This window comes from Xenopus laevis, chromosome 5L, assembly GCF_017654675.1.
Source record: "Xenopus laevis strain J_2021 chromosome 5L, Xenopus_laevis_v10.1, whole genome shotgun sequence".
Lineage (NCBI taxonomy): Eukaryota > Metazoa > Chordata > Amphibia > Anura > Pipidae > Xenopus > Xenopus laevis.
The window spans coordinates 97949040-97966395 of NC_054379.1; the positions used below are offsets into that span (position 1 = coordinate 97949040).

At 35.6% G+C, this 17356-nt stretch overlaps 1 protein-coding gene across 2 annotated transcripts in view; it reads right to left on the reverse strand.

Annotated features, from left to right (window-relative positions):
* Positions 1-17356, reverse strand: part of LOC108716928 (collagen alpha-1(XIX) chain) — a 343423-nt gene that overhangs the window by 258608 nt on the left and 67459 nt on the right. For both annotated transcript variants that reach the window (XM_041563150.1, XM_041563151.1), the window contains exons 5-6: positions 1043-1166; positions 541-816 (exon numbers count right to left, since the gene is read on the reverse strand). In XM_041563150.1, coding sequence (XP_041419084.1) covers positions 541-816; positions 1043-1166 — 400 coding nt within the window. The remainder of the gene's footprint in view (positions 1-540; positions 817-1042; positions 1167-17356) is intronic.

The following is a 17356-nucleotide window of genomic DNA, read 5'->3' on the forward strand; positions in this document are numbered from 1 at the left end:
TCTATAGTACTCTTTATTCTGCCCTTGGGTAATGATAATGTGTAGTAGGGCTTACGTCAAGCATCATGTCAACAACAAATTTAGAATACATTTCATGATAGCAATTTTCTCAGAAAGTATGTCTCTCTTTCCCCATCCTGCCCCTATTCTCCCAGTCTCTAACTATAAGGCTTAGAAAAGCAGCTGCTATACCATGTTCTTCTTTGTTCAGCCGCAGATTACAGTAAGATTACAAATTGCAACCGATGAAGGATCACTATTGATCCGAAACATGATGTGCTGATACATATCTAAATAAATTTGATGCGCTGATGTGCTTGCTGAGGTCTCCAATGGATTTGGTGAAAATATATTAAAGAGAAGGAAGGCGGCGACCACTACCACTGAAAGCTGGCTTCTAAATACACTGGATCTTATAAACATACTGTAAGTCACAAGCAACGAGTTAAATGAACAGTAAGAAGCATCAGGTATCTGATAAAATTGGATATCATACCCTACTACATGAAAAATACTATTAACAGATTTTGTAACACTTACATCAGCAGGTTTGCCATCAGAGGCACGTGTTGTAATAACCGAACTGCCTTGCATGTCAATACCATCCTTCCTATCAGTCTGTCTTCTTTCAATTAGCTTGCAGTCAATATAAAGAGAAATAATCTTGGATTCTATGCTGAGTCCAAGTTTGTGCCATTGACGATCAAAGAGAAGATGAAGCTCACGGCTTTTAAATGTGTACTGTAAAGTGATTACTCCATTGTGCTTAGTTGTAAACTCCACTACTTTCTTGTTGCCATCAATTAGAATGGAATCCTACAAGACAAGTCAAATACAATTAAAGAGATTCATCAAATATCTTCACTAAACTTCTGCAGTAGCAAAAAAATTCAATTACAGTAGTTTCTGGTTACATAAATGTTTAATTTGAATAGCTGCCTATTGTGAAATGTTATTTTTTTTTTTGTTATAGATTTATTGTATTTTAAAAATTACATTCAAGAAATTAAGTAGATGTATTCCTCTTTCTTTCCTACAGTACCTGGGGATTGCCAAAGCGGGACATTGTTTGCCACAAAAACCATCGCTCTTTTTTGGTAGTTCGCCTTACACGGAATGTGGCTACAAAAGAATATTCATCTGGAAGTCCATTTGGAAAAAGTTGCCTGAAAAAAAAAATGGGCAGATGTTTTAAAACATTTGTTGTATAAGTTGAATATTAAAAATGCATTATAAGTAATGAATATAAATGTTTCAGTCTGCTCTAATTAACTGATACAAACAATTCCACAGCTGGAAACCTACTGTTAAGGCATTTAAAAATTAAAATCAGATAAACACACCATGGAAATTGTGGATGTTTTCATAGGCAATTTGTTGTTTGCAAATTATCAAATTGCTTTTCAAATATTTATTTAATGGAAATCAATAACATAGTTGTTATTCATATTTAAGCAGACATATGGAACATAAAATATACATAATATTTCTTCAAATAAATACTTAAATTTAGGGCCTTGCAATCTGTAGCACTTAGAGTACTGCAGAAATACATTTTCCAGTGTCCCTGTTGTTAGCTCTATGACAAATGAGAGTGCCAGCAATTTGCTCAACCATACTCTTTATGGTCATAGTTATCCCAATTATACAGTTGAGGCTTCAATGTTCTTTCAGGAAAGGTCAGCTAAATTAATAACCAAATTACAGGTACAGAAAAAATATGAACCCTCATTTGTCCCTGTGTACATGAAAACAATGTCAAATAGCTGAATATAGAAACAGTTCTTCACCAGAGTTCTCAAGACCTTAACTGGTATTACAACTGTACCCAGCCCTGTACTTATGCCACTACATTTATAGAGTTTTCAAGTTTCTTTTGAAATTCAAGAAAACTCAAAACTTTAGAAACTTGAAAAACCATGAATGTATGTTTATGTATTCAAAAACTCGAAGTTCAAAAACTCAGTTGTGTAAAAACATAAAAAATAAACTTGAATGCAGTAAATTCACATTTTACTCATCATTTTCAATAAGTCTGGCAATTTTCAAATTCATTTTGAAAACCCAAATGGAAAAATACCTTGAATTTTGCTGAGACAACTACCATTGATTTGTACAGTACATGAATTTTAGATGCCAAATTTTTATATTAAAATTTTCTGTGTTTAATCCAACTCCAAACGTTGATTTTAAAAACTAGAATTTATTCGATTCTTGAAGCAAAAAAACTTGAATTGCGGTAAAAAGTTAAATTCAAATGTAGATAAATTACCCCCTTAGTGTTGGTGCATTGATCCCGTGGAAAGGGATATACAGTACAGGGAATTTGAGAACCTGCTTATTGATGCAGACAGGCTAACGTAAAGCATGGCCTGAATAACAGAAAGCTACTTTTTGTGTCCATTTAGTTTACAAAATAACCTAGGGGGTCGTTTACTAAAGCGCGGTAAACATATGAGCACAAAATATAGACAAATTTGTCGCCAAATATGTTTTCACCAGTAAAACCTGTGGTAAATATAAATTTGCAAATTTTCTTGCGCAAAAATATGTTTTCGCCAGTTATCGCATTCGCTGAAACTAACGCTACGTATACATTAACGCCTGGTTTGCTAAACAGCAAAATGTGCAAAAGACGAAATTTACGTAAGAATATTCACAAAATTTTACCACCACCTATGTAGTGGCGTAAAAGTATTTTTTCGTCAGAAAATTATCAAGGGGCAGGAAATATTCCATAATACTTTTTTTTTTACCCATCATTCTTTGCTGACAGAAGGGAGATCTGTAGCTATTGCTGACAGGATGTTTTGGCTTCTGCTTCTATCTGTTGCAACAGCAGCAATTTCAGCTCAGAAGCTTATTATTGGCAGTGGTCATCACAGTCCAAGGATTCGTCAGCCTCTACGCTTTTTTGGTTTCATTGTGATTGGCTACATTAAACTGCATTTCTATGAAGCAAAGAGATTGACTGGTATGATTTCTTGTTCATATGATTCTCTTGGGTGTATATGAAGCATAAATGTTTGATTGGTGTTACTCTGGTGATGTTGTTGGATGGTATAATCATCAGTCAATAAAGTTTATGAGTTTTGAAGATGCATTTCTGGCCATAAATGTCACAGTAAAAATTGCCATAATAACCACCATAAAACAAAACTATTTTATAGCATAAATATTCGCAAAAACGTAATTTGTCGACAGAAAATTCGCAACTCGCTAAAATTACCACGAACGTAAGCTGGTTCATTAACGTAGTTACCACAAGGGTTCGCAATGACTTCTGAGTGCATCGCTGTTTAGTAAACTTAGCTGCGAATATTCTGGTGGAAAAATATTCTCATCGATAACATGCGGAAACTTAAAGTCAGATTTACCGCACTTTAGTAAACGGACCCCTTTCTAATTATGGATAAAAAGTGATCTCCAAGATAACAATGGTGGGAGCCCTGAATCACAGGGAAAATGATAATAATAATATAATAAAATTTATCACACCAGCTACAACCAATTACTATGATTAATACGGTCAACTGAAAAACTGTTAATGCTTCTATTATTTTTATGGAGAAAAATCTTATGGCTATAGAATCATTATTTCTATAGTATTTTCTATAATTATTCCTTACATAACTTGAATTTATCACCCAAATACAGAACAATTCTTATTCCCCCACATATGAATTTGGCTGATACTTGGGGGCAGATTTATCAAAGGTCGAGGTGAAATTTTGAATGAGAAGGTATTTTTTGTGTAATTTCGAATAGTCCAAATTTCGATTTGAATTTGAAAAGAAATTTGAAAATCCGAATATCGAAATTTATCATGTACTGTCTCTTTAAAAACTCGACTTTGACCATCCGCCTTCTGAAACCTGCCGAATTGCTGTTTTAGCCTTTGGGGGCCCTTCTGGAACCTATTTGGAGTCAATTGGTGGACTTTTTGGGAAAAACTTTGAATCAAATTCGATCAAATGCGCTTTTCCTTCGAAAAAAAACTTTGACTTCGTTTCGGTTGGTCTTTTTGACTTTGAATTTCAACGTTTTTTTCAATTTTGAAATTTGACCCTTACCGTTCGAAATAGTTTGCCCTAATATTCTCAGTAGCATTTCCCCCATGGATCAATAAGCATCAGTTACTGTAACTTTGCTACCTCTGCATTGAAAGTAAACGTATTACAAAAACACGATGGTAGCACAACAGCAGCTGCTTAGAATTCCCACAGTTACTACCTGCCTGAAGTTAAAAATAATATTTTCACCCAGACTTATACAAACTGACAACATGTATAGATAAAATGCTCCAGGCTGGGATGTCTGGTTTAAGAATGAGAATCGCCATGGCTTCGCTAATTCTACTTACAGTAGATCATAACTTTCATCCTCTGGAGTCTCTTAAAATGTAGTTACTAGTTTAGCATTGTTGCTTTCACTGTCTGTACTATTCATTTAAAATAAGATATGTGCGGCTCTATGTATGCCAGAAGTGAAATATTGATAAATGAAAATATAAATCCATGCATATTTCTTCTGAATAAATGAAGCTGGTGACACAGAGATGATAATTGGCATCTATAATATGTATAAAGTATCAAGAAAACCTCATCTCTTTTACTTTGACAAACCCATACCTCACAAGTCACTCAATTCCGTACCAAAGCCCATTACAACACTCATTACAGATGTATTAATAAATGGGCCATTTCTCAATACTAACCTGGCTAATGACTGTTAGAAAGGAGCTGAATCTCCTTCTTTGACAGTTATAGTGCAATTACCTTCTTTCCTGATCCATTTGTCATTGTGGTAAACCCTGTTTGTAGGAGAAACTAATTCAGGTAACAGCACAAAAATCTTTCACTGAGTTAGTGCCCTGGTAATCTAAGTTCTTTTTATAATATATAATATAAATAATATGATATGGTTGTATATATGTATGTACTATATATATATATATATATATATATATATATATATATATATATATTATATATATATATATATATATATATATATATATATATATATATATATATATAGGCGCAGGGTTTATCATTTGTAGTTAAATAGCCTCACTAAATTCTATACCACACTGCTTGTTTAGCAACTTCCCAGTTTCCCACAATGCAGTAGTGTATGCTGCTCATAACTGCATTTTACTAAATAAATCTTTTAGCAGAACTGAGCTGCACAAAACACAGGTCATTGCGAATCTGCACACAGGAATGTTCCATACTCCATTACAGGCCACTTATATTAATGCCATGCTTTTATTATCTGCCATTATTGATATGCCTCATATGGTCTCCTAGAGAAAGTTAATTACTGTGTGATGAATCTCCGTTAATGTATTTTAGCATAGTATAACTTCTTCATTTTATTCACTTGGTGATGGTGCTTAAAATACCCTACAGTATAAATCAGATTTAATTGCAATTTAATTTTAAAATTAAGCCTTACGTGTTTTCAAAACTGTATGGAACATTACATATTTGTGGAAGACTTTTCAACTTCCCACTGTCACAAACACCTTAGAATTTGCCCATCGGCCATACTACGAAACTGATCTCTGATACGAATATGCTGTATAATGTTTTGGCTATGAATAGCACAGGAAGTGCTGTAAATAGCCTCTGTTTAAAATAGTAGACTGTCAACATAGGTGCTCTGCTAACAGATTCGTTTTTCCACTGTCCTGTAAAAGAGGCAAATTTCCTTCCTGTGCTCATGACATGTTTTTTTGGTTCATACTATTCCCAATAGTTTAACATATGCTTATGATGTAGCTGAAGTTAAAATAGAAGTCAACCTTCCTATTTACTAAATCATGTGTCTTCATTAGCATCTATATTTTAACAGCATTAACAATAGATACTGGGGAAAACATTCTCCAAACAGCTATAAATCCACTATTACCATACTATAGGCCAGAGTCAATTCCATAAAAATACTTTTTTCAGTTCCAGTTCCACTTTTATTTCCATAGACATTAATGGAGTTTTCATGTGATAAATTTTTCTCAATGGAATGCATCTGGTAAAAATCTGGAATTGAATTAGAAGATAAGTCTTTCTCATCTAATGGAATTTGGCCCTATATGTTTTAATGAACTTAAGTATGGCAACCAATGTTTAACATAAAAACTTAAATACTACCTAAAGAATGATTCCCTGATAAAAATATTTGCACTTTTTTATTAAACATTATTTTATTAAAATTCTGAATGCCATGTAGATAATTAGAGATTATCTACAGGAAACTACCAAAATATAATGCATACAGGACCCAGGAATGTCAATACAGGAGTGGTTTCTTAAAAAAAAAACTAGTATTTTTCAAGATTTCTTACACCCCAATCCTGTCAATAGCTCAAATCCGAAAATACATCGTCTAAGACCTGTAGAGGTCATGTAAGAGTCAATGGCAGAGATCCCTTGACCTATTTCAAGATGTGAATAACCTGCATGATGTTTTTTGGAGGGTTTTGCCCAAACACTCGAATAAATTGAGCTATTCGAGTTTTTTTCCCACGGATAACTCAATTAATTAGAATTTTCGCATTCCGCTCAAACTCGCAGAATCCAGTTTTTACCATTGAAGTTTCTCTTGAAATAAGATACCATTCCAGTTGTGAGTTCATTTGAGTTCATTCAAGGTACAAAAACATTCAACCTTTGATAAACAACCCCCTAAACCTCAATGATATTAGAGAGACGTTTTGCCCCAGAAATGATGAAAACTTTTTCATATTTCTATAAGCTGCTACTGGTATGGAATTATATAGGAAAAACACATAATCTACTGTGTAGACATGAGGGCAGCCATTCAAATCTAAAAAAGGAGAAAGGACAAAGGTTACACAGCAGATAAAGTTAAGCTCTATAGTATACAATGTGATTCTAAAGAACATATGTTCTTTTGAATCACATTGTATACTATAGAGCTTAGCTGTTATCTGCTGTTATCTACTCTTTATCCTGTGCTTGAATGGCTGCCCCATGGCTACACAGTGGCTTGTTTATATAAACTATAGTCTTTCTGAAGCAAAAACACTGGTTGTGCTAGTGCAGGGCAACAGTATATACTGTATAAAAAAGTGTTTCTGAAGCAAACATGCCAGTTTTACCAATGTAGAGCAACAGTAAAATGATATTGTCATTTCTTTAAAACACTTTAATTTTTAGATGTTAATCTTCCTTTAATACGTTTTTTTTGTCATCACCATAAAGCAAGTAGACATTGAAATTAAAGGGATCCTGTCATCGGAAAACATGTTTTTTTCAAAACGCATCCTTTAATAGTGCTACTCCAGCAGAATTCTGCACTGAATCCATTTCTCAAAAGAGCAAACAGATTTTTTTTATATTCAATTTTGAAATCTGACATGGGGCTAGACATTTTGTCAATTTCCCAGCTGCCCCTGGTCATGTGATTGCACTTTAGGATAGAAATGCTTTCTGGCAGGCTGCTGTTTTTCCTTCTCAATGTAACTAAATGTGTCTCAGTGAGACATGGGTTTTAGCTATTGAGTGCTGTTCTTAGATCTACCAGGTAGCTGTTATCTTGTGTTAGGGAGCTGCTATTTGGTTACCTTCCCATTGTTCTTTTGTTTGGCTGCTGGGGGGAAAAGGGAGAGGGGTGATATCACTCCAACTTGCAGTACAGCAGTAAAGAGTGATTGAAGTTTATTAGAGCACAAGTCACATGATTTAGGGCAGCTGGGAAATTGACAATATGTCTAGCCCCATGTCAGATTTCAAAATTGAATATAAAAAAATCTGTTTGCTCTTTTTGAGAAATGGATTTCAGTGCAGAATTCTGCTGGAGCAGCACTATTAACTCATTCATTTTGAAATGTTTTTTTTCACATGACAGTATCCCTTTAAGCTGGCACCTACATTTTGTCCTGAAGCTTGGTACTTTAAATGCTAGGGTGGAAAATATATAAGAGATTGCTTCAGCATAAAAATAAAGAAAAGGGCTGATTTAAAATCATGTATAAAAAGAGCCAAAAGGCAGAAAAGATCAGTTTATTTTTAGGGACTCACCATGATTCTAGAGAATCAAAATTAGAATCTATTGAGTCAGTCTTCTCTAATTAAAAGGCGTTCTTTCTTATTTTTCTGTTTAGCTTCAGGTTCTTGGTGTTGCCACAGCTGACTTTAAAATAAATTCCAAAAACATTTCTACTTTATTTTAATCTGTTTCAATGAATCAGCTGTTGCTATAGCAACTTCATTTATCTAAGTGAGTAAGGATTGCCATGGTTATTTTAACCTCCCCAGGAAGCAAATTTGTCAGCAAGTGACTGTTCCAAATATCAAGTATTAGGGAAAAGTGTTTTCTCCAGTGGAGTTCTGTCAATGTGTCGCCATATGCCATGATGAGAGTTTCAAGGTTTTTCCTGGAATATTAACTATTTCACAAAAATTCTAAACTTTCAGCAGATCATTTACCTAAATATTGGCATCATTTACTACTTTGAAATAACAGACATATTAGCATTTAATTGTGCAGCCTTTAATTTGAATATCAGTGACACAAGAATTAATTTCCAATGAAAGCTTTTATCTCCTTAGGCAGGATTCCTTATGAGCAAATACTCTTCTGCTATTTTAGTGTAGTTCTGGTTTTCCAGTTTCATGGATATATTTTTTACAGTGTATGTACTTTGAATTAGTTATATTGCAGAATAAGTATGTGCTTCATTTCATTCATTTTTATTATGACTTGCAGCATTAGGCCTTGACATATCTGCTATTTTTAATGATCCCAACATTTTAAAATATATGGTTGCATTCAGTGTATTATTAATTTAGGAAACTGAAATATTTTTCGCCATATTTACTTTATAATACTTCATATATTATCCTAAATTGCAAGTAAACATATATCATATAATTATTCCTTATTATATTTATTCCTTGCATTGATGTTTATCATTTCCCTTCCTTCAGCCAGTGGTGCACATGACGCTACAGTACATGACTGCAACACAAGGCATGTAGCTGACCTTAATGTAAAGGAGGAAGATAAACATTGGAATATATCAAACAGTGGTTAGGGAAATCAGTTAGACTTTTATCCATTTCCACAGGGCTGATGCGTATGGGGCTACATTCAGAAACCGTGTGCACTATTCTTCTTAAAATAACATGGCTGGGAGACTTTATTTCTACTACTAAGAAGTGACAGCTCGATGTATGTGTATATGTAGAAATAGAATTATTATTGTGTGACATGTATGAAATACATATCACAGTCAAGGAGTATACTCTTTCATCTATAGTTCATTAATGAATATCTTTCCTAAAGACATTCATCACCCTAAGATCCAAATGTCATCCATCTTAAAGAGTTATGATTTAGCTAGTAAAAATTATACTTAATACCAAAGTTAATCAATAGGGTAGAAATATGAGAGAGATTAGAGACTAGTCACTTTAGTCTCTTGTTCCTCTAGCAGTAGTGGTCAACTGGGTCTGCTCAGCAATTAAATAGATGATTTTGAGCTTAATAGGATGAGAATGTTTAAACAAGATTTATATACTTTAAATCCCTCATTTCAACAATGATGTCTTCAATTAGCTATATCTTCTTTAGCATATGAACTGCAAGGGATTCTCTATACATATCTCTTTAGTTGACAGAAATAGTTTGTTCAATTAATCCAGTGTTTGGGAAATAGAAAAATTGCCTCGGTGGAGCACATGTTGCATAGCCAGTGGTGAAAGAGGGTGTCATAAATATATATATATATATATATATATATATATATATATATATATATATATATATATATATATATAACATGGAGGAGCACTCACCAAACAAAAACACAACATGCCTGGGTGCAGGTAAACTGTGTATAAAATAGCAAAAAAATACCTCACTCAACAGGCTCAGTTAATTGTTGATTTTAATAGAAAACCAAAAGAAAGACTTGAGCCTGTTGAGTGCAGTCTGTATTTTTTCACTATTTTATATATTTATATATATATATATATATATATATATATATATATATATATAAATATATAAAATAGTGAAAAATAAATATATACATATATATATATATATATCTATATATACACACACACACAAAACAAAAGTCACCAGCGCTCCTTGAATATGCAAAAGTCCATTTGTATTGAAAAGATTAAAAGCAGCATACAAAAATACACACACACATATATATATATATATATATATGAAAATAACACATTTTCATGCTTTAGGAGATATTTTATTGCCCTGGCTATTTGACTACATTTAATTCTTGAGTTTCTAAATTTCATCAAATACTTTCTAATTCTGGAACTTCATTAATATCTAAATGTATGTTATTTAGAACAGTAAAAATTAATATATTTTGTTTGCTATATAGTTTTATATCAGTCATTACCAAACCATATGCAGTGACTTACTAAATATTAGCTACTGTATCAATGCATCTTAGCATAAACAAATGCCATCTGCATATCAAAGATGTTCATTTAATACTAACATTCAATCTGTATATGTCACGTCAGCTTGAAATCTGTATCCAAGCTCTGTCCATTGATTTTAAAGCACTTATCACCATTTTTGGCCCTTGACATGCATGCAGCATCTTGGTAAATGCATCCTACATAAAGGGATTAATACTTTAAGAGAATAATGGAATGCTTAAAAATAAAATACTTAGGAAAATTAGATTAACTTGCTTTGTGAATGCTCTAGTGAATGTTTTAATAATAATATAATGGAATCCCCATCAGTGTTTACCATTTACACTCCATGGATTAAAGTACCTTGAGACCTGGGGTTTACCATAAGATCTTCCCATAATTTGAATCTCCCTACCTTAAGTCTGGTAAAAGTCAAGGGTTGGTCACCTTCCTAACACTTTTTCAGTTCAGTTGTTTTCCGATTGTTCACCATCTTTTATTTTTTACCATATTTCCAAAATCTAAGTTTGAAGTTTAATGTTCTTCCTTTTAATGTCTGGCAGCTCAGTGATCCAGGTGCAGATTCTGAACGGCTACAATTTGCTACATTAGTTGATACATTTCTCAGCAGCATCTGTGGAATATTAGCAACTATTGTATCAATTACATAACTTATTGGCCTGTGTATGGGGCCCTCCGACAGGCTTCCGCGATTGATATCTGGCTGAAAGTCGGGCAGATGTCGATCAGACGAGACTAAAAATCCCATCTGATCCGTTCGCTGATGCGGCCCTTCAATCTGACCGCCCGTTTACCCATTGTAATTCATATATTCTAGGATAATGGGTTTTAAGAAAAGGGATCTAATACCTGTACCCCAATTTTATAATTCAGCAGACCACTTGCTTATAATATGCATGCACAATCATGCACCATTAGAGCAAATTAGCATTAAAGTAACTTTTTTTCAATATTCTATAAATAAAAGTGGTAAGTGACATTAAATTTGATGGTTTGCTTGTTGAGAGAGTCATCTAAAACACTCTGCAGGAAGAAATGGAAGAAACCATGCAGAAGTTTAGGATCTCTTGTGTGTTTTTTGGACCCAAATGCTGAAGCCTGAGGGATTCTTAAATTAGGCTATATTTTTACAATATAGTGTTGTATATCAGCTGTACATAAATAGAGTATAATTGAAAATCAGGCCCATTTAATTGCTATCTGTGTAACTATGACTTCCCATGGTTCCTATTCAAGTTGCCCTCAGATTATGTACTGTAGCAGATGTTATCTCGGGAGATACAAGTCACTGCCTGTTGCTTGCAATCACATTTATTTCCATATATATAACCTCACTCCAGTAAGAACAAGCATCAAAATAAAATGAGGAGTCAAAAATTCCACTTCATAAGGTCCCAAAGGGCTCCTTTTCAGGGGAGAGGTAGTTTTGGGTACTGAGTTCATGACAGAATTATTTTAAAATAATTCAAACACTGCAGTAGCAAAGACAAACTGTAATAGCAATTTTCACTTAGTGGCGACAGGTGTAGAATACAAACAAAATAGAATGATTTTAGCTGTGGGATATTGTAAACTACAGATTAAAGTGTGTAATGCAGATCTGATTTTTGGAAAGCTGCCAAGGGAATGTATAAGTCTGTTTCGCTGCTCAGACTTCAGTAGGGTGCGGTTCATGCAGTTATTTTAATATGTCCCTGTCACAGCATTTATCTTTTGATAATATAAGTGCCGTAACAAATATTCTATGACCAAGATGAAGTTGTTATACTTCTTAACAGTAAATAAATAGATAAGAACAAATGGTGCACATAGCTGGGGTTATTAACCTCTTTATTGACTAAATGAATGTCCACCACTCAAAAACAGCAGCTGTGAATGCCTTCAGTATGACTGTACGTAAACAACTCTGGTTTTAAGGCTTTAAGTTGCATTATTCAGCAAAGAAGCTTAATCATTCTAAAATAGTTACTGGACACGGAAAGACTAGTCAAGAGCTGAAGACGGACTTCCGTATTTACAAGTATCAATGGGTCTGCTGAATGAATTCCACGAAGAGAAAGACGATCCACATTACATTTCCTGAGGGTGAAGTGAGAGATGCTTGGAGTTTATGGTGAGGGATTTTTTTTCTCCCAGCTGACACACACCATCACCTGTCATGTTACAAATAATTTGATGAGCGGAGCTCACAGAATAAATGGCTTTAAAAGCCATTCTCCGGCAGGGTGATGATGTATTTAGCATGGCAGCAACAGGAGCTCTGAAACCTAAGCCATTTTGTATTTGTCTAGGCAATTCAATTGGTGACCAGTTGTTAATGAGAAAACAAAGCCATATTCCCTAATTATATCATCTGATATTATTGTCAGTCCCTGCAAAGCGACAACAAGCTAGTTGTAAAGCATTAAGATATCAGGTAATCAATTCTCTTTACAGTCCAGTAACCAAATATTTAACATCCGTCACAGGAAATTCCCCCCCTCCAGCTTTACCAATGTATATGTAATTTGGAGAAAAAAAAAAGACACCCAAAGTTCATAAAAAGGTCAGTATTCAATCACATTAGCATCAAACAAAAGGTGTTTTGCAGAAAAATGCATAAAATCATGTAATACGTTCATTAGGTCCCTAGAAGCCGGGGGCTGAAAAGCAGTAAGCATGGCTGCTTGCTAGCAGGGGTAATGAAAAGGGCATACAGTAGATGAAACAAAATTTCTACAAATTCCTTCAGTTTTCTGTTTTGTTTAATCTATAGTAACCAATCAACAAGTAGCGCTTAGTTGGTCACCTGTGTAAAGCAAACACCTTATTGGTTGCTATGGTTACTGCAGATTTTACATAGGAAGCATTTCAGCTTTTCTATAACCTTTCCTAAGATCAGGCCTTGAACTTGCAAATAATGATTTCTCACATGTTCTTTTAGTGCATTAAAGCACAACATACACCACAAAATCACCATAGACAGCTATGATTTGTATTTCTCTACATGAATTCATGTGCAATATCTATGGTTTACATTGATAAAACAAGAAAAATACAAGTTATTTTACAAAGCTTGCAACATTTGATTTGCAAGACAGTTTAACTGGTCATGGCTATCACATTTTGTAGGACCACATCTTCTTTGTTCCTTAGCAACGCCATGTATACTTTCAATGTGTACATACATATGATAAAGTTACCATAGCAACTTACTTTCATCAGGCCTACATATCATGAACCCAACTATCACACTATGGCTTGCTAAATGGATGAAATTATTAAATATATTAGATTATATAAAATCAAATAATGTACACCCATAGGTGCTCAATTAGAACACATATTAGTGTTTTGAAGCAACACTAATTCACCAATATAGCTAATACAGAAAATACTTAATTTTAATCCTGAACTAAAGCAAGCAACAATGGCAACAGTTTATCTATTAACCTGTTAAGTGCTATGTGACCTGTATATGCATTACTTAGCAGAACAAACACAATGTTAGTTGGGGGCCCTAAATACAGTTTTTTCTGCACTTTAGCATACTAATGTTTTTAGTGACAATATTAAAGAGGAACTCCACACAAATATAACTTGAGCTTTTTGAAAAGTAGACATAATTTCAACCAACTTTGTAAAATACATTGATTAAAAAATATGCAGACTTTTCATGATTTTTAATGGTTTGGAACAGTTCCCCAAGCCTAGCCCCCTGCTCTCCTGCTGATCTGTCCGACAACTTTGCTGAGCAGGCTGACTACTGTTACTTTGTATCCATAGCCATCTCTCCTCAGCCTGCATCCGCCAAACCCCACAATTCCCTGCATACATGATTTCAATATGGAACGGAACGTCACAGTGCAATGCATTGTGGGTTATGTAGTTCCTGCATACTCTAAGCTGTGGAGAAGTTGTTACAATTTGCAAATCAGGGTTTAGTCCCTCCTTCCCTGCCAGAATTTCAAATGATGCTGAAAGAAAAGAACTGTTACAACTGGATTTCAGCATAGAAAATGGCATTTATTCATACTTTTTGAAGAAACGGATATGGGTATATCATGGGTTTCTGTGTTATGTGGGCTTCTTTATCAAATTTTGGGTTGGAAGCCAGAGTTCCCATTTAAGGGTTTTAGTTTTTCTTGTCCAGATAGTTGTGTAATAATTTCACTGAATGTTAGTGTAGATATTAAATTTTAGGATTATTTTCAGTACTGTCATCAAAGCCACATACGGTTGGACAGGCCCACTGGGATAACAGGAAAAATCTTGGTGGACCCCAGTCTTGAGGGTATATGAGGGGGTGAGATGGCAATGGTTGATAGTAACCACTGGTGGTGGCAGGCAGAGTGCTCCAGAGGTTCAGTTTCCTGTGGGCCACAAGTAATCCAGTCTGGCATTGTGGCCACAACAAAAAAAGCAATAATATGTGAAATTCTATTGTCTGTCATTTAATGCTCCCTCAGATTTAAGATCAACGTTAACATTTCAAAAATGTTTAGTATTGAAGATTTTATTGCTAGGGTTAAGTTCTAGATAGTTACATAGTTACATAGTTAAATCAGGTTGAAAAAAGGCAAAAGTCCACCAAGTTTAACCCCTCCAAATGAAAACCCAGCATCCATACACACACCCTTCCATACATTCACATAATTTATATATATCCATATCTATACTAACTATAGAGTTTAGTATCAGCATTTATTTTAAGCATAGATTTCCTACTAGAAGTGAGTAGCGCACATTTTAAATGGGTGTTTCAAGCATATCAGAAGCCAGTGTAAGAACTGAGAATATGAATACATCCTGATTTTCCAAGAACAAAAATGCAGTTCTACCTTTCTATATCCAATGCTTTCAAGCAGCTTATATCTAACTGAACAAAAGAGCAAGGGGTGCAGATTAATTCACTTCCAGGCTTTTTATGAGGCATGTCCCAACACTTTCAACTAAAATTATTCTTGCCAATTCCTCTCCTCTGGAGCCATTGCTAAGTAGATATGAGTGAATAGCAAACAAGTTAGTTTGTAGAAGATCCTTATGAATTCAAACAGCATTTTTAAATCTCAGATGGTGTGCCTGACATTAATCAACATTGATCTGAATGCAGCTAAAAAGGCATAAAGGTATATTGACTCAGACGTAAGAAAGATTCTGTTACTAGGGAGACACAGTAGGGAACAAATTACAACAATGATGTAAAAGAATATAATGACTTTTCAGGCACATAAAAACTTTCAAATAGTTATGTAAAAGAGACAATAGGTGTCATTTACTTATCTTGTTGCAGTGCGCCAAGTGCAATTTCAATTACAATTGCCACCTTTTTTACCCATTATGTTTTTCCCATAATTCCAGCATCATTGAGGTTGCCAGGGGGTATGTGCATGACACAATGTAGCATTCATTTATGGGTAATGACAGCTCCAGGGCTCCCACAGTGACCTACATCAATAGGAACGACTGCACTCAATTCGGAAGAGGAGGAAGACAGCAGTGCCAACAGGGCCGGATTTACATAGCGGGCGCCCCTAGGCCCACTGCTGTTTGTCGCCCCCCTTTTATTCATGCAAATTTCATAATCGGGACTGGAGCAATGTAGATTGGGCACGGGAAATTTACAAGATTATTGTATCTTCTGCGCATCTGCAGTGTTTTTGAGCCAATGTGGGTGTGGTTGGGCAGCATGCCGCCCCCTAAAATCCTGCTGCCCTAGGCCCGGGCCTAGGTGGCCTTTCCACAAATCCAGGCCTGAGTGCCAAGTACAACTATACAGAAGTATAGGAGAAGGAAGAGGAACTCCAGCAGTATTACTGCAAACAACTTTTTATTCCAGGCAAGCAAATAAAGATGAATACAAGATTGGGATTTTTTTTTTTTTTTAACTTTAATTGTTTTCATTTTTGTATGCTGCAAAGTTTTTTATTTCTTATATTTGTGCACACAATTATGGTCTGAGCACTGGCTTTACTATTTATGTGTTAATAATGTTACACACAGTAACGGAACTAGGTGGGGGCGGGCCCTGGTGCTGCTCGTGCAGCCGGGCGGGTGTAATGGAGTCTGAGTCAGGATTCCAAAATGGTGACCAAGATGGCGTCCAAGATGGTGGCTCCCTGGTTCCTCGCGGACGCAGCCGGATGACGCCCACCTCTTCCCGCACTCTGATTGGTCGCCGGCGATGGAATGGGCGTCGGCGTCAATAATCGGCGCCGGCGTCGGTCGCACACGTCTGCGCGTCGGTCGCTGACGTCAGCGCGTCCGCGCACACGTTATGACGCCGATGCGTCCAAAATTGGCGCCAAACCTGGGCCTATAAGAAGGAACTCTGGGAAGTCATCAGTGCCCAATTATAGGTTTTAGCTTGCTATTCCTGGGTGTGTTTCTTGTGATATTCTTGTCTATTTTGTGTACCGACCTCTTGCCTGATTCATCGACTTCGAACCTCTTCTGCCTGGACTGATATTATTGCCTGTTTGACCATTCTCTCGTCTCATCCCTATTTGTACCGCGAACTTGGACTTTTGCTACCTCCTCCCTTGGTCCTCACTACCTCTGAGGCCTTTGGCCTTACAGCGGGCCCGCCCCCGACTCGAGCCGGCTGCAGCGCGCGATCTGCCGGGGGTGCCCTGCAGCGGTGCGGGCCCTGGCCCAGTTGCACCCCCTGCGCCCCCGGTAGTTACGCCCCTGGTTACACACACAGATACAAGTGTCACTTTACCCCCTCACTATGGACTACAACTCCCAGCAGCCTCTAGCAGGAAATCCATGTTACAGACAAGCAGAGAGTGTGACCCTGAGCTTTTGTATTTTTTATATCTGTTATGGTCTGAGCACCGGCTTCACTATTTATGTGTTGCATTATAACCTTTATACAGTACGCACCAATGTTTTAAAATGTGTTAGTACATTTCTCTTTAAAT